The sequence below is a fragment of the Pyrus communis genome, chromosome 6 (genome assembly GCF_963583255.1).
Source record: "Pyrus communis chromosome 6, drPyrComm1.1, whole genome shotgun sequence".
NCBI lineage: Eukaryota > Viridiplantae > Streptophyta > Magnoliopsida > Rosales > Rosaceae > Pyrus > Pyrus communis.
Window position 1 is genome coordinate 16,130,466 of NC_084808.1, and position 22,782 is coordinate 16,153,247.

At 36.8% G+C, this 22,782-nt stretch overlaps 1 protein-coding gene across 1 annotated transcript; it reads left to right on the forward strand.

Annotated features, from left to right (window-relative positions):
• The first annotated feature begins 12,343 nt into the window (after nucleotides 1-12,343).
• On the forward strand, nucleotides 12,344-16,239 carry LOC137736036 (protein WVD2-like 3). The gene is made up of 7 exons (XM_068475379.1): nucleotides 12,344-12,408; nucleotides 14,207-14,621; nucleotides 14,804-14,892; nucleotides 15,003-15,096; nucleotides 15,201-15,272; nucleotides 15,439-15,549; nucleotides 15,723-16,239. Exons 2-7 carry the CDS (start codon nucleotides 14,211-14,213, stop codon nucleotides 15,894-15,896), a joined length of 951 nt encoding a protein of 316 aa, XP_068331480.1. The 5' UTR covers nucleotides 12,344-12,408; nucleotides 14,207-14,210; the 3' UTR covers nucleotides 15,897-16,239.
• Nucleotides 16,240-22,782: the final 6,543 nt, after the last annotated feature.

The following is a 22,782-nucleotide window of genomic DNA, read 5'->3' on the forward strand; positions in this document are numbered from 1 at the left end:
CCATACCAAAATCTACAGATTCTGATCTTGCCAATGAAAGTGGCCATCAACATGTAATTGCATATGGGATTGGAATCGGTGCAGCTGCCATTTCTCCGAAGTTGAACAGGCCAAGAGCTTCGCCTATGTTCTCAAGTTTCAACTTGAAGATGCAATTGAGAAGGAAGATTTCGAGGAAGCTACAAAACATGATGCTTTGAAATTGTGTAGATACACAGGAAGTAGATTGGTAGGTTGATGGGTTGGCTACCCAAAAGATTCAGATGATCCTTTTGGAAGACTAATACAAATAACTCTTGGCGTGCGCAGATTTGTTGGAAGGTGAAGCGCCCATTCCTGGAAATGGGTGTGATATCCACATACCCCATTTTACTTCTCACACACCTTTTTAATTTTCGGCTGTCGGATTAGATGAATTGAAGAAGATCAATGGACATAAATTATCCAGGGGTGTGTGAGAAGTAAAATGGGGTGTGTGGATAGCACACGCCTTTTGGAAATATCTTCGATTGTAGCGTCTCAACCGATTGCGGTGGTGGAGATGCGATTTTCTCCAACTTTCTATCTCTCACTTTCGATTGGGAACAGGGAGACTCATGTATTTGATTGGAAAGAAATCAAACTAGCAACAAATAAACCTAAAAGCAGAAGCACCTAAAAACTTATCCTAACATCTAATGAAAATTTGGAAAGAAACTAAGCTAGAAACAAATGAAAAATAATGGGAAGTGGAACCACTAGAATCCATGGCGTGAGTCTGGTGGCTCTGATACCATGTTAACTATATTGCAATATTTGGGAATTGAAGGGAAAATTAAGAAGAAATGATGAACACAAAGATATTAGAGAGAGAGGGAGAGAGTTTAGAAAGAGAAATATGTTTTGTATTAACTGATTGAATGAAGGTTACACATACACTGATTTTATAAGAGAAAGCCTAACTACTTTAACCAAATACTAACAAACTTACTAACTGTATAGCTAATTGTATTTTTAACTGTATTGTTGACTTGTATACTTAATATGAAGATTTGGAAATTGCTATCAAGGAAACATTTGAAAAACTAGTTGAAGAAGGCAAGATTGCACCAGTCAAGGAATTCAAGCTTCCACAAATACCTGAAGATCTCAATTCTGCGATTATCTCAGCAACTTCCAGTCATTAGTCTTTATGTGCAACATAATCAAGTTGGAAGGTGTTTACAACAGTAAGGTCACTTGATCTATAACTCAGATGGGAATGGTTTTGATATGGAACAAGGTGATATACATGAAGATATTACGACATGAAATGAATCTGAGGTGGATGAAAAGGGATTGCAAGATTGTAGTTGGTTTAAGTTTGTTCTGTTTTTCTGGGTTTCATAGTAGTGATTGCAGATGTTCTTCCAATCTCAAACTGGGGCTCCCTAGTTGAGATTGAGGGGGAGTATTAAGGGTACAAGTCAACAATACAGTTAGCAAGTTTGTTAGTATTTGGTTAAAGTTGTTAGTCTTACTAGTATAAAAACGAAGTGTGTAATTGTGTAACATTTATTCTTTCAGTTAATAAAAATCATATTTCTCTCTCTAAACTCTTTCTCTAGAATCTCTCTTATTTCTCTCTGTCATCTTCTTCTACCTCTATACCATTATAACTGTATTTCTAATTGTATTGGTGAGTTGTACCCTTAATACTCCCCCTCAATCTCAACTGGGGAAACCCAGTTTGAGATTGGAAGAACATGTGCAAATACTACTATGAAACCCAGAAAAACATAATAGACTTAAACAATTGCAATCTTGCAATCCCTCTTTATCCACCTTAGATTCATTTCATGTCAAAATATCTTCATGTACATCACCTTGTTCCATATCAAAACCATTCCCATCTGAGTTATAGATCAAGTGACCTTACTGTTGTAAACACCTTCCAACTTGATTATGCTACACATAAAGACTAGTGACTGGAAGTTGCTGAGATAATCGCAAAGTTAATATCTTTAGGTATTTGTGGAAGCTTGAATTCCTTGACTGGTGCAATCTTGCCTTCTTCAACCAGTTTTTCAAATGTTTCCTTGATAACAATTTCCAAAGCTTCATATGAAGTGGGAACAACAGCACCAACATTCCTCAAGGCTTGATTCTTTGCTTATGCAGACTCCATCTCACCATCACTCCACTGGTTTGGTAACATTGCCCTGTTTCAAAGCTTCAACTAGAAAATACTTGTCTCTACCACCAAGTTCCCTAAGTACAACAATAAATTTGACCTGGGGGATAAAATCTTCCCAAAGGCATATTGTCTTCCAATATTGTATAGTAACCAGTGAAAGTGATTGTCCACATCAAATATGATACCCGTTTTCTCCAAATGTATTCACTACCTCACTACAATGTATAAACCAAGATCTTAGACAAGAACTATGTTGTACATATCCAAAAGTCTAATATTCCTCTACCTCTGACATGAGCTTCACAAAGAACAACCTTCTTATAAAGTTGTAACACACCCTTATGCCGGTTATAACAATTTCTTACGTGATTACCCTTTTGTGGGATTTACCGTCAACAACTTCATTTAACATTGTCTTTGGCCTTTAAAACAGAAAATTAACAAACTATAGTGTGGCATTGCCCATACCTATAGTACCACGAGATCGCCCTTTATGGATTTTCCCAAAAACAGCTACTTTTAACAATGACATTGGCCTTCACAATTTCAACAATTGAAAATTAACATCTATGTATGATTACCCTTAGTGGGATTTACCTACTCACATCACGGAATTACTCTTTGTGGGATTTACTGTTAACAACTTCTTCAAATTTCTTCGTATAACCGGCGTACAGTAGATACATGCTAACAACTAAGCTAGCTAGACTCGACATTATAGGCTGTGATGAGAAAACATATTGCACAAACTCCTTAATAAGCACTTGAACAATCTTCTCAGACATTACACTTCTCATTTTGGCACAAACCATAATTTGAACAACCACAAAATTGTACATGCTAGAATGCAAGAATTCACACCCATTTCTCCAAATATATCAAGAGTTGTAGAAAAATCAAACCCAATAAACTTGCAGAATATCAGTGAAGCAGAGAGACAATGAATAGGCACCATACAAATCAAACAATTCATGGTTTTGAAAAATCCAGCAAATCAAATGCAAGCTATCACAAACACTAATCTTGAAGCAATGACCAATCTTGAACTCAAATGTTGCACAAGAGCCCAGAAAAGACTCACAAGAAAGATGGCTTCAAGCACTTAATACTCAACATATCAACTGAATGACTTGATGCCCACAACAACAAACTAATTGCTTTACATAATAGTGAAAGAATCATAGTAAGAAATTCAGAAGAAGCGGTTGAAAAACTTAACCTTCACATGAAAATTCTGAGTTGGGCATTTCATCAAACACTTAGACTACACAAAAGTCTAAACTTTCTTCCACACTAGAGAGCAGAGCACATATCAAATTCACAGACAATATCGAAGGCGTTGAAGAGAACGCACCATAAATTGATGACCAGATTCGCGTTCTCAAGAAGATGGCTAGGTCGAAACAGCCCTTGCCGGTCACTCATGGTAAGGAATCGAATTCCAATTCCAAGAGGTCGTATTTAGGAAATGGGGATTTGATGAAGAATTGCAGGCAGGTATTATCCAAGCTGATGAAGCAGAAGTATGCTAGGATCTTTAACAAACCAGTTGATGTAGTTACGTTGGGCCTTCACGATTACTACGACATCATTAAGAAACTAATGAATCTCGACACTGTCAAAACCTATCTCACCAAGGGTCTCTATTTAACGCTTTTTGATTTTGCAGCTGATGTGACATTGACTTTCGAGAATGCCATGCGGTACAAGAATGAGATCCTAACAAATGAAATACAAAAAGATCACAAAAAATTGCTTGACATTCCATCTTCTTTCGAGGTGAAGAACTTGATGAATATTTTCGAATTTTCGAATTCAAGAATAGAAAATCAACCTAGAAGTTACAGGATGATCGCGAAAGCACCGAAGAACTTGACGGAAATTCTGAAGAAAATTTGAATAGAAAATAAAACTAGAAACGATGAAATCTAATGAAAAACAGAACCATTATAATCTATAGCAGGCCGAGTAAAGGTCAAGTATTGCAAAGCTCCCACAGTGCTGCGATACTAATGTGGACTGTGATAAGAAATGCCCTTAGTTTTAAACATCCTGTGATATGGTAAACATGGTGTTGCATAATGTTTGGAATCTTGCAGATCAACCTTTTCAAACAAATCTTTAATGTACTTTGACTGTGAAACAAAAAGACCATCGTTCTGATATGTTATTTGTAACCCTAAGAAGTACTGTAATTGCCCCAAGTCTTTCATTTCAAACTCCTGAGTTAAAACTTTAACAACCTTATCAACCAATTTGAATGAACTACTAGTAAGGATGATATCATCCGTATAGAGAAGTAATACAATAGTGCCAAGACTAGTGTGTTGCATAAAGAGAGATACATTGTTGCAAATTGCCAGTTTACCCCATACATTTTGGTTCCATGCTTGGTGCCATTTTTGTTTACCTTAATAATAGGATGGCCTGTCCAACACTTCACATGTCATCTCCTTTTACTTATTTATTTGGCACTCTTCCTTCTATATCTCATCTCAAAGTTTTTGGCTGTGCTTGCTTTCCACTCTTAAAATAGTATAATTCTAGTAAGTTTCAACTAAGATATCACTTCATAGGGTATGCAGGTCAATGCAAAGGTTATCTTTGTCTTAATCTTCTTACAAACAAAATCTTTGTTTCGAGACATGTTTTATTTGATGAGACAAGTTTTCCTTATTCCTCTATAATTGCATCTAAACCAACATTGTCCAGTTCTGCATCCACATCAACACCACTACACCAACCAGTTCACCCTTCACTAGTTGATTCGCAAAACACTGTCCTACCACTTATACCCTCTCGAGCCTCAGAGTTTTCAGCCTCTAATATTCCTAGTGCCTCAGAGTTTTCCACATCTCATTCCACTTGAGCTTCAGAGTGTTTAAATTCCAACCCTATCACACCTATAAAATCTGTGGAATCAATTACAAAAGCTACAGTCTCCAATCCATATTGATCGGCTCTGATACCATGTTAAGGTACAGATTGTGAAGAACAACAATGGCAATTTCTATGTAATCTAGAAAGAGAGAGAGATTACAGAAGCTACAGAGTCTCCAATCCCTATTGATTGGCTCTAATACCATGTTAAGCTACAGATTGTGAAGAACAACAATGGCAATTTCTATGTAATCTAGAAAGAAAGAGAGATTACAGAAGCTACAGAGTCTCCAATCCCTGTTGATTGGCTCTAATACCATGTTAAGCTACAGATTGTGAAGAACAACAATGGCAGTTTCTACGTAATCTAGAGAAAGAAGTACAACTGAATTATCTTCTTGTATTGAATGAACGATTACAACTCACAGGACAAGTATACATATAAACGATTTTCCTTGCACACTAAGTAAACTACTACTAACAGACTTAACAAACTCATTCATTTATCTGTTGACACTTGTCACCATCTGGTGGTTCTATATCTTTACAATTATCCTCTACCTTATCTTTTAGGAGAGAATATAATGGAGATTATATTTAACGAAAATATTTGCACATGAAATTTAGTTAATTATATTTGTTTATTTAGAAGTGATTTAATTATTTCAAATTGATGAGACCATGCTAGGATATAGATTAATTTGGATGCCATGTTACGTGCAATTAAGATTTGTATGCCATGTTACGTGCAATTAAGATTTGTATACTTCCTAAAAGATAGATCTACCTATTTACTATTATTTGTGTGTGGATCCATCTGGGTGTTGGATACATAAACCTAAACTATAGTTAACTAATGTAAAACGTGAGTCAATGTTTAGGGAGAAAAAAGAATGTAAATAGGGTAAATACTAGGAATCCTTTATTAGGTAGGATATTGTCTATACCCTTTATTATTTGTTTCCTTATTGAACAATGATTGTATATGTATATATTTCAAAGAAGTAATACAAGAAAGATTAACCCGTAAAATTCTATTTGGCACCAGAGCCTTGTTGCCGTAACCCTAGAAACTGTAAACCTTGTTTGTTCTTCCGCTGCTGTGCTTGTCTGACGTGGTCCTGTGCTACCTTGGGAAAAAAACTAGTTGGACTGTGACTGATGGAAGTATTGCAGCACCTTTTTTTGCTGCCGCGCCTATTGAAATTGCAGCAGTTTTTTATCTTGTTGCTGCTGTCGTAAGTTGTGATCATCAACATCGTGGGTATCATAAGTTTCTTTCCTGTTTGTAAGTTAAGATGGCGAATCAAGGAGATGACTCTACTTTAAAGTTGGAATGTGGTTCCCGCAAACCAACCAACAATCTGCTGTACCGAACACTGTGAAGTTGAATGGATCAAATTACCCTCTTTGGTCCAAGGTATTGGAGATGCATATTGCTGGACGTGGTAGAAAAGGGCTTCGTGACAGGGAGTACCAAGGAACCTGCTAAGGATAGTGCTGAGTATGAGACGTGGGAGACAGCGAATGCAATAACAAAAGGGTGGTTGATCAATTCCATGGAACCTGCTATCATGGGATTTTTTATTCACCTGCATACTGCTAAAGAAGTTTGGGAGGAGGTGGCTCAGACTGATTATGATGGTTCGGATATCTCTCAAATCTATGAATTGAAGGTTAAGTTGTTCAAGCTTCGTCAAGAGGGCCGCCCTGTTGGTGTGTATTACGCTGACCTCAAGTCCGTTTGACAAGAGCTAGATCAACGGAGACCAATTAAGATGGAATGTGTTGCCGATCTCAAGATACTTCGAGAAGAAATTCAAATTGATCATGTGTATGCCTTTTTGGCGGGTTTGGATGACATCTTTGATAAAGTATGTAGTGATATTCTCTGTACTCAACCATTACCATCTGTCGAGGAAGTGTTTTCTGTTGTTAGGCGTGAAGCACAACAACATGCCACTATGATGGGTGAGAGTAACGACCAAGGGAGGCTGCCATCCATGGCCATGGTCTCTCGGCCACCAGCAACTTCCCGTCCTAACAATTCTTCTAATCAATCTTTTAATTCTCGTCCCTTTACCCGAGAAAACAAAGATGATTTGAAGTGTACTTTCTATGCTCAAACCCGCCATATTGAAGATACATGTTTTACCAAGCATGGGGTACTTGATTGGCTTCCAGAATTTAAGAAAAAATTACGTGCCAAGGAACATGGAGTAGCCAGGTCTAGTGGAGGCCGTGCCTCCCTTGCCGCAGCTACACCAATAGCCTAGGAGGCGGGGGCTAGCTCAGGTGATCGTAGTCAAACTTTGTTGACTCGTACTGCTCCTGGTGATTTGTCCTCCAATACAGGTACTATAGGGCGTGTTTTCTTAGCCTTCGAAAGTGAGCAACATACAGGTTGGATTCTTGATTTTGGTGCAACCGATCATATGACATATGATAAAAATATGTTTCAATATATGACAATGTCTCACAGGAAAAGCATAGCAACTGCCAATAGGATTCTTGTACCCGTGTGTGGCGCGGGCACTATGTGCAACTTTTATCATCTCTCCCATTACATTGTTGCTTATTTGTTCCATCTTTGTCCCATCATTTATTATCAGTAACACATGTTACTAAACAATTGGATTGTGTTGTTCTAATGTATTCGTCATCTTTTTTACTTTAGGATATTCAGACCAAGGAGATAATTAGGCGTGGCACTAAGAGAGAGGGGTTGTACTATATGGATGATGTCGTTCTTGGCAGGGCTAATGCGATTCGAGCATCACATGATAGTAATTTGCAAGAAGTATGGTTATTACATCGTCGGTTAGGGCATGCATCTTTTGGCTATTTACAACATATGTTGCCTAGTCTATTTAATAGAATAAACGAATCAGACTTACATTGTGAAGTATGTATTCTTGCTAAAAGCCATCATGCTTTGTTTCCTCCTAGTTTAAATAAAAGGTCCTTGTCGTTTGAACTTGTGCACTCTGATGTTTGGGGGCTTTCTCCAGTTGTTGCCCTTTCTGGCATTAAATGGTTTGTTATGTTTGTTGATGATTGTACTTGTATGACTTGGCTATATGTGTTGAAAAATAAAAGTGATGTTGGTATGTTTTTTCGCTCTTTATCTCAGATGATTCAAACACAATATTCATCTGTGATTAAAGTATTTTGTTCTGACAATGGTGGTAAGTACATTAATTTTGAGTTGTTAGAGTTTCTTCGTGATCGATGCATCCTCCATGAAACGACTTGTCCTCATACCCTGCAACAAAATAGGGTTGTTGAATGAAAAAACTGCCACATCCTAGAAACTGCCCGTGCTCTTCTGATTGGAGCCTCTATTCCTAAGGTTTTTTGGCCTGAAGCTGTCACTTATGCCGTATATATTATTAACCGTATGCCATCTCGGGTTCTGGATTTTCAAACACCTCTTCAAGTCCTCACTCAACATGCTTCAGTGGTGTCGACTCATATTCTCACTCCTCGAGTATTTGGGTGTGTGGCTTATGTGCATATTCAAAAACTTTATCACACAAAGTTGGATCTGTGTGCCCTCCAGTGTGTGTTTGTGGGTTTCTCATCTCACCAAAAAGGCTATAAATGTTATCACCCTAAGACTTGGCGTATGTATGTAACCATGGATGTGACCTTTTCTGAATTAGAGTTTTTTTTATCATTCCGTGGATTTATCTTCAGATCACCAGGGGGAGAACCTTATTGGTGATCTGGAGTGGTTAGATCTAGGGGGAGACACCATTTCAAATAGTACTAGCACCGAACCTACCACTGAATCGGTTTATACTGAGAATACTAATGTTGAAGTTCATGCCAAGCATCAGGAGGTTCCTGCCGAGGAACCTAATACCCAGGAGACTGCCGAATTGGCTTCTGAATAGCCAAGACAGAGCTCTGCCGAGCCCAGTACACAGTTGCAGCAGCCATATGCAGAATCTGCTAATGTGCCCCTCTCTATCTCTAGCTCCAAAGTGCCGCCCAATGCATCTTCTCTGAATATACCTGAGGTAAGTACCGTAGATGATTATGTAATTAATCCAAGTGATAATGTAAATGCATATAGGTTGCCACCAAGACAAAATCGAGGTGTGCCGCCTAATAGATTTTCTCCGGAAGGGAAGGTGAAGTATCCAATAGCCAACTATGTCTCATGTAGTGGTCTTGCACCGGAATGCCAAACCTTGGTGAACAATATAGAGTCAGTTCAAGTACCAACTCGAGTGGAGGAAGCTCTAAAGGATCCAAAGTGGGCAAAAGCAATGGATGAGGAAATGTTGGCGTTGCAAAAAAATAATACTTGGGAGGTGACGTGTTTACCCAAAGGAAAAAAGACAGTTGGATACTGGTGGGTGTTTACAATTAAATACAAAGCCGATGGATCGATAGATAGTTATAAAGCAAGGTTGGTAGCTAAAGGATACACTCAAACATATGGAGTAGATTACCAAGAAACTTTCTCTCCAGTTGCCAAGATGAATATGGTACGTGTTCTAATTTCTTTAGCTGCAAATATGGATTGACCATTAAAACAGTTTGATGTGAAAAATGCTTTTCTCTATGGAAATTTGGAGGAAGAAGTATATATGGTTTTTCCTCCTGGGTATAGTGCTTATGGGAATACCGGAGCATGTCGGTTGCGTAAGTCACTCTATGGACTAAAGCAATCACTTCGTGCGTGGTTTGACAGGTTTACCCAAGTTATGAAAAAGAATAGGTATCATTAGAGTCATTCTGATCACACATTGTTTGTTAAACAAAGACAAGGTAAAGTGACAGCCCTAATCATCTATGTAGATGACATGATTATCACTGGAGATGATCGTGATGAGATTTTGAAGTTACAAAATAATTTGGCAGCCGAGTTCGAAATGAAAAACCTAGGAGACTTGAAGGATTTTATTGGGGTTGAAGTTGCTCGCTCTTCAAAAGGTATTTTCTTGTCTCAACGTAAGTATGTTCTAGATTTATTAAAAGAAACTGGCATGCTGGGGTGTAAGCTGGTAGACACTCCTATTGTTGAAAAACATCAACTGTGTTTGGATCCAAATCAAAAGTAAGTTGATAAAGGGAGATATCAGAGACTTGTAGGAAGACTAATTTATTTGGCTCATACACGTCCAGATATTGCTTATGCTGTAAGTGTGATAAGTCAGTTTATGCATTAACCGAGTGTGGATCATATGGCTGCTGTTATGCGTATCCTAGCATATTTGAAGTCTGTGCTAGGAAAAGGAGTTCTGTATGGGAAGCACGGGCATTTGACGATTGAGGGGTTCACAGATAATGATTGGGCAGGAAATGTCAGTGATAGAAGATTTACTTCTGGGTATTTTACTTTTGTAAAAATTTGATTACATGGCAAAGTAAAAAACAAAAGGTGGTATCACGGTCTTCAGCTGAGGCTGAGTATAGGGGCATGGCCCACGACATTTGTGAAATTCTTTGGCTTCGAAAACTTCTTTGGGGTCTTAGGTTCAAGCCAAAAGAGACCATGAAACTATATTGTGATAACAAATCAGCAAGAGATATAACTGATAATCCGGTGCAGCATGATAGGACAAAACATGTGGAGGTTGATCGACATTTCATTAAAGAGAAGCTTGAGAAGAAGATTGTGTCTATACCGTTTGTGAAATCGGAGGAGCAACTTGCAGATGTTCTTACTCATGCGGTGTGTAGTTGAAAGTTTGATGACTCACTTGTCAAGTTGGGCATGTATGACATCTATGCACCAACTTGAGGGGGAGTGTAAAACGTGAGTCAATGTTTAGGGAGAAAAAGGAATGTAAATAGGGTAAATACTAGGAATGCTTTATTAGGTAGGATATTGTCTATACTCTTTATTATTTGTTTCCTTGTTGAACAAGGATTGTATATGTATATATTTCAAAGAAGTAATACAAGAAAGATCACCCCGTAAAATTCTATTACTAAAAGATGTGTAATTGAATCTGCAACAATAATTTGCAAGTTCAAAGAAGAGGACACCTATGATTTAAGATTAATGAATATCTGAAAGGAACCAGATGTTATATAACTTTGGAATCTATTAAGAGTGCTTTGGTGCTATGAAATGTTTTATAAAACAATTTAACGCAGAGCGATTACTTGTTAATCTTGTACGCACGCACAATCAAGTTTACAGTGTGGATATTCAAAAGAAACCATAGCTGGCTCGAATTTGCTCTAACACGTATACTAATTCGTGTAAAGGACGAACGGGAAAAAAAAAAAATTCCTTATTCAGATAAACCAAATGTGAAAAAATCCGGAATATCTCAATTAAGTTGAATACGAAAGAAAGCTAGATTCGACCACATTACATCAACCTTGGAAGAAGTAGGATATTGAAAGAGTGGAACAAGTTGGAACACATAGACATAGCTGTTAATCTAGTTTAAGAGTTCATAACGGGTATTTAGAGCAAGAGAGGGATTTCTGTATGAATTTAATTAGAGGGTGTTATGGCTTTTTCAAAAGGGTTAAGCAAGAATAATCAGAGGACCATGGGGACCTAAAGCAATAATCATACGTATGGAAAGTCTGCGATTTCATTGCTTTTTGGTTAAGATATGAACATCTTCTTAATATCATTGTTTGAAAATCCCTCTGTCGTGGCCTCTAACTCTCACGTTTAACACTGGTTTGATTATCGTTAAAGGTGAATTTGAATCACATTATGCCATTTAATTAGTACTATGGTCTGCTGTTATTCTTTTACTTGTATGTGAGAGGTCTTACGTTTGATTTTTATCAAAAATGAATATGAGAAGGAAGATTCAAATTTATCTAATCAACTTGATTAAGCTTAAATTTGCATGTTTATGCTGTTATTAGTAAGAAAAAGGTCTAAAGTTGGAGAAGGACCCCCCCCCCAAAAAAAAACAAAAAAGAAAGTAAGTACGAGGAAAAAAAAACTTTAGAACCATTTTTTCACGTAAAATTTATACTGAGAGGAAGGGTTTGAAATTGAAACGTGGCTCTTTCTATTTGTCGTTCTCTTTATTTCCAATTCTAATTACACTCGAGCTCCCAAGTTCATATCCCTTATTATTCTCGCTTGTATAAAAATAAAAATAATAATAATAAAAAAAAACCAAAAAACAAAAAACAAAAAACAAAATTCTTATCCGTATGTGAAAAAAGTGAAAAATAAAAAAATATTTCAGACAAAGACTTAATAGGCGTTAATACACGGCGTCAATGCCGACGGGACACCGCGCGCGCATATAAAAGCAACAGAATGTATGCTTTGAAAACATAACACCTCGATAGGCACAGAGGCACAGAGGCACAGAGGCTCACAGACGCACAGAGCGAAATCCTCCTACATCTTCAGACTTCGGACCAAAACTGTGAGTTGATTACCACCCTTGCCACCTTCTCATCCATCCATGCTCTCGATCTGCTCGAAATGCTATAGCTTGTTGCGCGTCCATGAAATGCAGTATCGATTTTTTCAATGTCGTTTCATTTTGATCTGTTTTTGGTTTTGTTTCTTCGTGCATTTGGATTGATTTTTGCTAATTATGTATGAAAACCCAGATTTTGAAATCTGTGTTTTAAACTTGTTTGGTTCACTTAGATCTTTGTTTGGTTGCTGAGAAAATGCAGCTGGGAAAATACACGATTTTTTTTCCGATTTTGGTGTGTTTTGAGTGTCTGGGGAAAGAGAAGAAAGAACTAAATATTCCAATTTTCCAATGTGGTTAACTAGTTATTACAGTTTAACCCATTTGAGGTGAAATGGGTTTGCTTTATACTTTTTTTTCTTTCTGTGTATGTCAAAGAAATATGTGTGATTACTCAGCCAAAGCTAATCTTAATTAGGCATTATAATCTTAATTGTTTTAGTAAATTATAAAAACACCCTGACAACTATGAGTTTTATACAAAAACACTCTGAGAGCTCAAGCGGATAAGAAAATCTCTCATCCGTCCCTTTGTCATCATTGGTTCTTAGTTGTAATATCGGCCCTTATTACCAAAGTCAATTGGGCTTTTTTTTTTTCCTTTCTAAAGTATTGGATTTGGAGTGTTTTTCTTTAAAGTGTAATGTTAACAAGAGTTTGTTTGAATATTAGACATGTTTTGTTTGTACTTAATCCAACAAATTGAGGTTTGAGATCCTTTTGAATTCCTACTTGGTATTCATATTGGTTCAATATTTGTCAGTTTCCACAAAATTTAAATGTGAAGTTAAGAAGTGACTGTGTTTATCGGTTCACGTTTTGCTTTTCTACCATATACATAAGCTCGTGCCTTCGAAATTGCCTCTTACTGCAGTTTAAATTTAGTGCAGAGTGATTCTCTTTTGCTTTGTAAAACCCTCCCCATTCTTCGATTTTCTTTGTCTGTTGTTTGGCGATATCTCAGGGTGTTATGGCGACTCATCAAAGAAAATACGGATTGAGCACACCTATCTATTTTTTCTTTCATTTGGTTCTTCTCCCTCTTTCTTCACACCTCTGGTTGTTGGCAGAGCAAATGATTCTGTCTCTTGCTACTTTATGTTAAATAATTAACATCTATTTGCATACTTAACAAACCCATCATACTGCTGAAGGGAATGATGAGTTTTTTAATAGTTCGAGTTCAATATGCTTTATCATCTTTTCTCACTCGCTCATTGTTTGTTAGTCGTCATCTTCTTTTGATACTCCTGAGTAATTTTCATCTATCTGCGGAAAAATTAGCATACAAATATTTCCTCATGGAAGAAGGGTGGTTTCATCTGTACGCATTTTGAGTATTTAAAAGTCAAATAACATCACGTTTTTGTTATGTTTGCCCACAATAGTTGTTCTGGAATTGTTCTATTTTTCTTTAAAACATTACATTGTAACTTAGCTAATACTATCACTCTTGCATCTTCTTTTGTTCCCCTCTCTCTTTTTGGTCAGAAAAAGAGAATATATATTTTTTTTCCAGTAGCAGCATATCCAAAAGGGTGGTAAAAACATGAATTAAAATATCGTTCTGCACTTTCATGAATTAAAAATGTTTTTACACTTTTACGGAGTTTGTAAGCACCAAATCATGACCAAATTTTATTTTATTTTTGTAAGTAATGAGAAGGTGCAAACATGTTTGCACTCTAGATACACCTATAATGATATTGTTACAATTGGGATGCTTTTTCTGTATTGCAAGTGTAATGGGGATGGAAGTTACAGATATCTGCATGGACAAGGAATCAGAAAGTGTCACAAACTATTCAGGTCTTTCTCATGATTCAAACCCTGAGGGAATTCCAGAATGTAGTGAAGATCAGAATGTAGTAAGGTCGGATTCAGATAATCACCAGACTGTGGAGAAGGTTCAACTGGATTCCGGGAAAACAAAGGTTACTAGTAAGTCACTTGCATCTGTAAAACATGCATCAAAACCTGCTGCTGGAAATGCTGGAACAAAACACACTGTTCCACAGCCATTTACCTTAGCTACTGAAAAGCGTGCTTCATGTGGAAATCGTCCAGTCAGTGTTGCTCTTAATTGCGGTAACGGTGTTAATAAATTATCCAATACAAGCGATCTGCGAATTCTTAATACCACAAAGCATAACCAGGTAGCTCCTGCTAACCAAAGCCTAGATATAGGTTGTTTTAAAATTCCCTATGTATCCGTTGGTTATTTTTTATTCTTTTGAACGTTGACGAAAACATTTTGTCAAGACTTTCCTTGACTTGATTGCATGTGTTGTCTCTGTTGTAGTCGCAAAAGTTTTTTATGACATCTATGTCTTTGCAGCCAATATCACCGTTGGTACGAAGGAAGCCATTGCAACCGGATAGGAAGAACCATTCTGATGAGGAAGATTCCTGTTCTGTTGCTTCCATGTATCCTTTTCTACATTTTGAAGTCCTAGCTTGATTCATTTGTCTTTTCATCTTCTTCCTACCACTCACTTCTAATCGTAATTTAAGTTCTATTCCTTGAGCATGCATAGCACAGTAGCATCTGCACGAACTCTTAAGTTCAGAGAAACTGTGGCATCTGCTCCAACGTTAAGATGCACTGAGCGTGCGAAGAAAAGGAAGGAGGTAGTGCCTTCACAGTTTTTTATTATGTGGAGTTAAATTTAATTACTCCGATGAGTAGTCCCTAAGCAATGACTGTGCACCCTTATTATTGTTGCCATATCTAGTTTTATTCAAGGTTAAAGGAGAAGCACCAAGCACTGGAGGTGCAAAAAACTAAACGTGATGCAAGGACCAAGGTTCTCTCTCTCTCTCCACCCACCCCCCCACCCACACACACACACACACACTGTTGTTCCATTGTTTCTTAACTTTTTTAGTCTGTTCATGTTTTTTAGTTCAGCTCGGTCATTCTTACTTGATTTTTCTTTACCTTTGTCTGCTTCATAATCTTGGAATTTCAAGGAAGAGGAGGAGGCAGCTATCAAGCAACTGAGAAAGAGTTTAGCGTTTAAGGCAAACCTGATGCCAAGCTTCTATCACGAGGGACCTCCACCAAAAACTGAACTTACAAAGGTTATACAGTGACTTTATCTGGTTCTACCCTGCATGAGATTCTGTTACCCTATTTGAAACCACAGATAGAATAATATTACATTGTACGAACTGTGACAAATACATAAACATTATTTTATATAAATGTAAATTACAGCTCAAGTTGTTACATTTTTGCCTTGTCTGTATGCCAGCTGCCATCAACTCGTGCAAAATCACCAAAGCTTGGCCGGAGGATGAGCTGCAGCAGCACATCCAAAGTATCCCGAGGAGACAGAATGAAAGGAAATCATCACAGTACGGCTAGTTACAAAGAAGGCATCGCTTATGTCGGTTCCATGAAAAGCGAGGATCAGATCAACATCTAAAATGGCAATGCTGTTTGCTAGTTTCATTGATGAGACTAGGAAAGTGGACGAGATAAACAAGTTCGTTCCGGCCAACCTAAATGGACAGCATACGGACATTTATGTTCAATCCTGAGTTTTCTGGTGAGTGTCCTAATTGATAGGAGGAAATGAGTCTTCACCTCTCAAGTATGTGCATGTTTTGTTTGTGTAAATCGCAGCGACTTGTTGCATTGATTGTGTGTAATGTATGAAGTGTACACATCTTCTGTAATTTATATCAATTCGTGTATGTGAAGAGTTATTTATTGACCAAGAAGACTGTTTGTACTCTTGTTTGAATAATCTATCTAATGTTGGAGATCAACCTGCTTTCGTGTGCAACTCGCCCTCCGCTCCCTCCTCCCTCTTCCCTCTAATCCACCAACAACAAGAACTGATCGGATGTTTTCCGGCACCGATGACGGTAACATTATCTCCTTTTTTCATTTTATATCTTCAAATAAAACCCCTGTTTTGGTTGGACTCATATCACTCTTACATTTACTCATGTGACATCACGACCCAATAACCAACTAGCTTAAAGGCCGTGATGTGTTGGCCGACGCTTAGTTGACAATGTAACTTCACCCTAAAATGACGAAACACCATCAAATTAATGATGAAAGCCATCGTAAAGAAATTATGATATGAACAAATTTGAACCGAAAAGGTCCTTTTATTAATTAATTCAAACTATCCTGCAAATCCTAAACAACCTCCCCAGGGCTAAAATCCCTTATTACACATCGAGTTTAGAGCTCATTGATAGGATTTTTACCACCTGCAAAAGTAAGGATAAAACACTTAAAATACTTGCAAGAGTACAAGGTAATTGTAGTGTAGTCGGCTCTAGTAAGGTCATTCTCCACATGGATTGAATGAATAATTTATGTAAATACCAAATCTTAATTAAATATTTGAAAACAAAATTTGGAAAAGGTTGATTTTATGAACTAAAATATTAAAAAAGAATTTAATTAAAAACAATTAAATAAATGGGAAGGTAAAGAAAACAAAAGAAAATAGTTTTGAAAATCTATTCCGCCGTCACCTTAACAATTCTACATAGTTCTTCCAATTACTTATGAATTACCCTTGTATATTTTGAAGGTTAGGTTTTCCTAAAGTATATCCTACTTGGAACCTCCAACATAGAACGATATCTAACATGCAACCCGTCCGTGGTGTCTAGATCGGATGTGAACGTGCAATACTCATTAAGTTTTGTGAAAATCTTTTGAAAAATCATGCAACCCTTAAGACGTGTCGTGCATCCTAAGAAGGTACACATATTAACCACAAGAAGCCTTGGTCAATTTTAGGGACAGCCCTTCGCCAAAATTGCATCAAATTACTTTTCTAAATATCTTAATGGTGGCCAATCATCCAGACAAGTAGATAGTTTCAAACATGGTGATTAATAATTCAAAACCTACATGCATAATATCATAAGTAAATTGAAAAGAAACTATATATTCTTACTAAGGCTCGTGGGCTCGCCCTAGCAAACGAAACTAGTTACGAACAATCATAAAACAAAATATTATTAAGAACATGAATAGAAAACACCTTGAAAATAAATTTGAATTGTCAAAAGCAATTCTCCAAATTAGTGTGTGCGTTCTCTCCTCTCAACCCTAATGGCTAAAAAAGTCTTATTTATACTATTACAAAATAAAATTCTTACTAGAAAAGGTCTTCTAAAAACTAGGAAACATAATAACTTAAGTGAAACTAGGAAACATAATAACTTAAGGGAAACTAGGAAACATAATCCTAATCAAATATGGGAAATCTGCCCAGCCACAAATCAGACACGTTTCTGTATCTTCAGAGCTCCAAAACAGGGCCAGAACAGCTAGGATTAAAGTTTGAGATGTCCCGAACATAATTACAGAAGGCCTCGAACCCAAAAAAACATCATCTTGGATGCCAAAAAGCCCAAATAAGCTCAAAACGTCAGTTTGGCAGCACTACACGCTGCTCCTTTATTTCATCCCTATAAATTATCCACTTGGTATAAAATTTTGAAACTTTGACACAAATAGGTTGAAAGACACACGAACATCCTTCAATTCGAATTACTCCAAAATTCATCCATTTGGTCACTTTTTACTCAAGAAGAAGTTGGATGCCCTACATAGGAAATATAAGCCAAAGTATCAAATTCCTCACAAAATAACTAATAAATTAATACTAAGATTAGGGTAAAATATATAGTATATAGTTGACTCATCACTCATAGCAGTGCATACAACAGTTAACACAAATTAAAATGTAGCGCTTGGCATAATCAAAATTGTGACTGTGCCATTATTACAACTAGATAAATAACAGTAAGTGTAAGTGGATAGTCTCACTGCCAAAGTGTAAGTGGATCATAATCATTTATCTAGTCAAAATCATTTCGAAGATACTAACCCCCGTTTGAAAAATGTATATAGTTTAAAACTACATAATAGTATCTACTATAATATATAGTCAAACAATATCCTTATTCCAAGTCAATCAATTCATATCAAATCATCAAACAATCACATCAAAACAATTCAAAGATCATATCTAAAATCAATCACAAAACTAGCATACTAGTATAGTATAGTGAGCAAATGAAACGACATCTACCTACACAAGAGCTAGCCTCTACTAGAAATATCGACACCTGCAATTAATTAATTCTATGGACTACGGCTGAAGATATCTATACGAAGTGCATGATGACCATGTGGTGAAAAGAAAATAAATCACCAAAGTTATTATTAGATTAACTATAATGTCAACATTAACTTTTTTTTTTAAAAAAAAAAGGGAGACAACATGTGGCAAGCTACGGTTATCCACCCCTTATGGGGCCAGGAAGACTCACAGAGACATTTCACCCTCCCTCTGGCCACAATCAAGTAGACTCACTACTTAAGTCTCATCAAAGGCTAGCTCAAATCATTCATTTAAAAAATATACTTTAATAAAAAAACGTAAGTTTTGAAGGGATCCACTCACAAGTAGCCCATGCATATTTCCTTGTTAGGCTCCTTGCCTTGGTCCTATTTATCCGAACTTGTACCTTTGAATGTATAACTTAGCTTATATAAGCACTTTTTAACTTTCCTCTAATTTAACATCCAAAAGTACTATTTCAACATTGAATTTGCACGAACGGAGGGTGTCACGTGATTCACAATGTTGAATAACCTAAGGTTAGGTCTCGGTTCTGCACGCGCCGCCATTGTTGTCGCTGGCTAATCCGTCGTTGGCGGCAAATGTGCTGTCATACTCACCTTCACGGTTCGGCAAGTAGACGTCACAGTCATTGGATCCACATGCTACTGCAATGGTGTCATGTGTCGTTTGATCACCGGTGGACACGTTGCCATCGTCGCCATCGACAAGCGTGCCGTTGGTTACAAATGCAGTGGCACACTCACTGCTGTGGTTCAGCGAGTAAACGTGCAGTCGTCGAGACCATGCGCCGAGCGGCGGAGAAACTAATAGAAGGTAAGAGAATATACCTTCTCTAATGAAAGATTCTGCTAACACATAAAATGGTTCAAATAATATGCTCTCCTTAGCATTACCCATATTGTTATGTGGTAAGGATTATACCTGACAGTAGTTTGTAAGTTTGTAACATGGTTGATATAAGAATTCATGTTTTCAGTGAAGATTGCATATTTATATGTCCATTTTACATGATGGTGTCTGGTGTCTGGGTAGTCATATTTACTCAGTGCTTTGTTGGGATGGAAATCCTTGGTTTGCATAATTCATAATGAAAAGTTGTTCAAAAAAAAAGGAAAAAGATAACGGTAAAGTGTAAAGTGCCCGACGTTGTTCTAGTATTTTCGTTATTGAACAGAAAAATATGACTTTTTGAGCACAGTATGCCTCTTTTGTGGAAGCAAAACTCTTAGTCAAAGGGATAAAGACTTTGGATTTTGCTCCACTTCAAGTTCCAGAGTTGTCAATTCTTGCTTTCCTTTATATGTTCCTTGATTTAAACACAAATTCAAAAAGAGAAATGATGGGAAATTTGTGGTGTTTTTGTAAGCATTTGAACTATATGCTAAGTTATTAGTTCTACGAGTGTTTTAATCACAATTGTTAAATCTTTTATTTTCAATCTCTTTCATTCATTTTTTAAGCATTTGAACTATATGCTAAGTTATTAGTTCTACGAGTGTTTTAATCACAATTGTTAAATCTTCTATTTTCAATCTCTTTCATTCATTTTTTACATTACTCAGTACTACATACCAACAACAAGAAGAACAATAACAATCAAGTCTTATTTCACTAAGTTGGGTCGACTGTATGAATCCTAGAGCACCATTGCCCTAGTTTTGTGTCATGTCTTCCACTAGTTCCAAGTACCCTATTGCTTTCCTTAAGTCTCTTTTCAAGTCTTCCTAGGTCTTCCTCTACTCCTTTTATCTTAAGCCTACGTGTCACATCCCGGCTCGGGCCAGTCATGCCTCGATCTAGGTTAGGGTGTGTCATTACGCCTTATAGTTGTATCTTCTAACTAGAGCATCAGTAGACTCACGTGTCCAAACCACCTTAACCAATTTTCTCTCATCTTATATTCCATTGCAGCAGTCTTGCTTTATATCGGATATTCTCGTTCTTAATCTTATCCCTTCTCATGTGCCCACACATCCAACGTAGTATTCTCATCTTTACTACACTCATTTTTGCACGTGTTGATTTTTGACCACCCAACATTTCGTGCCATAAAGCATTGTTGGCCTTATTATCGGCCAATAAAATTTTCCCTTGAGCTTTAGTAACATACGACGATTGCATAACATACCCAATGCACCCTTCTACTTCATCCATCTAACTTGTATTATATGGTTGAGATCTCATGATAGATCCAAGATAGCGATAGCGTTCACTCTTTGGTATTTCATGATCTTCAAATCTTCACTCCTATCTCATTTAAACTCCCATTCCTACTAAACTTCAGTACTACGTACTGTTGAAGAAAAATTGCAGCTTAACAGAAATGATAAACTTTTGGGAAATAAAATGTCAAGGATAAGGCTTTTTCCAAAGTGGGCACCTTAGGTTATTTGGTTGTGGTCTAAAGTGGATGTCCTGTCCTTTTTTATATGTTGTTGGCTTGATCATGGTGTTTTCGTTTTCCGTTCTCACTGGATGCAGTTCAGTCTTATAAATGCCCTTCCCCAATAAATGAAGCAGAATGTTATACCCTCTGTTGTAGGTAAGTTTCAGCCGTGAAAAGGGGTTTGGGGTTTTCTATTCATAGTCATTCAGAACATTTATCTAATACGACATCACATGAACGCGACAAGATACACGCTTGAAATTGGTTATTAAAATTGAATTTGAAACCCTCACTGGATCAAAGGAGGACATGCTGTAAGGATTACAAAAGTAACATGCACATATATAGACGTGCATGTGATAATGGGACAATAGGGTTATAGGATTACATGAACCATATTTCTATGTAACAAGGAAGGACTGCATGCAGATACGCAAAATATAAGGTCTACATAAAACTTACCTGAGGAAGAAGAAGCCATTGCAGAGTTCTAGGTTGTCTTCTACTTCCAGTACTTGAATAATATCACTCTGTTATATGAATAGGGTTCAGCATATCTGAAAGATTAAGCATATGGAAGCAGGGACTTAACCATAGTATTTATATCATTAGGGTTTAATCATAACTGGCCTATTATTGGTTGTGAAAATTAAACCCTATCACTTAAGTGATTGAGTCCTACCATGATTCTATATCTTTGTAGCGAAACCTATTAGATTTCTTTGAGGTTAATTGCAAAGGTTATGAATCCATAATCCTTATTTGACTAGGACTATTAGATTACTTATGTCGTTAACAACTCGATGAACAAGTGGCTTACAACACAAGTAATTCAATACATCATTCATTGTCATTCACAACTTTACATTCTCCCACTTGAATGTCAATGGTTTATCCTAAGAAATAAGAACTCATGGTGATCACTGAGTCTTCATAAGTATGCAACAAACTTTCCTAGCAACCTGTCAGTTTGAATCGAATGCATAACCAAAGAAAACTAAGAACAACTTGGTCTGTTCCTTGCACTCCAAGATCACATACACATTCAAATTAAAGCACTTTGTTGCTAACAAATTCATGGTGTCAAGAACTAATAATCAAAACATTAGTTCACAAAACAAACTAAAATTAACTTCAGTATGAAATCTGTTAAGAATAGTATATCAGTTATGAAATTTCCATACTGATAAACTCATACATAGTTCAAATAACAAAAGAAATTGACAAAGAACAATAGCCAACAATTGAATGTATCACATAAGAATCAATTGAGTGCTTACTCCCACTCATTGACTAAATCAAAAGAGTCTCTCATTCCCATATCAAAAGTGTGCTTCTTGAATACTCCCATTGTTAAAGCCTTTGTAAGAGGGTCATCAACCATAAGTTCTGTGCTTATGTGTTGAATATCAATAGTTCCCTTCCTCACTTCATCCCTTACCTTCAAGTACTTCATATTCATAAGTCTGTTTGTAAGTGATCTATTGTTATTCTTCAAGAAAAACATTGCTGCCTTGTTGTCACAGTAACTTAAGTGGCTTTTCAATGTTGTCCACCACACTTAATCCCTTTACAATAGTTCTGAGCCAAATTGCCTGTTTGGTTGCAGTATAAGATCTAATAAACTCAGCCTCCATAGTCGATGAAGCAATCAATTTCTGTTTGGCACTTTTGCATGACACAGCACCACCAACAAACATAAATATGTATCCATTAGTTGATCTTCGTTCATCAACACATAGTCCCAAATCTGAATCAGTATAAGCCAATAACTCAAATGCATCAACATGTTTATAA

Excerpts from the sequence above, each read along its gene's own strand:
- LOC137736036 (XM_068475379.1), top strand. The coding sequence starts at position 14,211 with ATGGGGATGGAAGTTACAGATATCTGCATGGACAAGGAATCAGAAAGT. Across the intron at positions 14,622-14,803 it reads ATACCACAAAGCATAACCAG|CCAATATCACCGTTGGTACG; the intron begins GTAGCTCCTGCT and ends ATGTCTTTGCAG. Across the intron at positions 15,097-15,200 it reads GTGCGAAGAAAAGGAAGGAG|TTTTATTCAAGGTTAAAGGA; the intron begins GTAGTGCCTTCA and ends TGCCATATCTAG.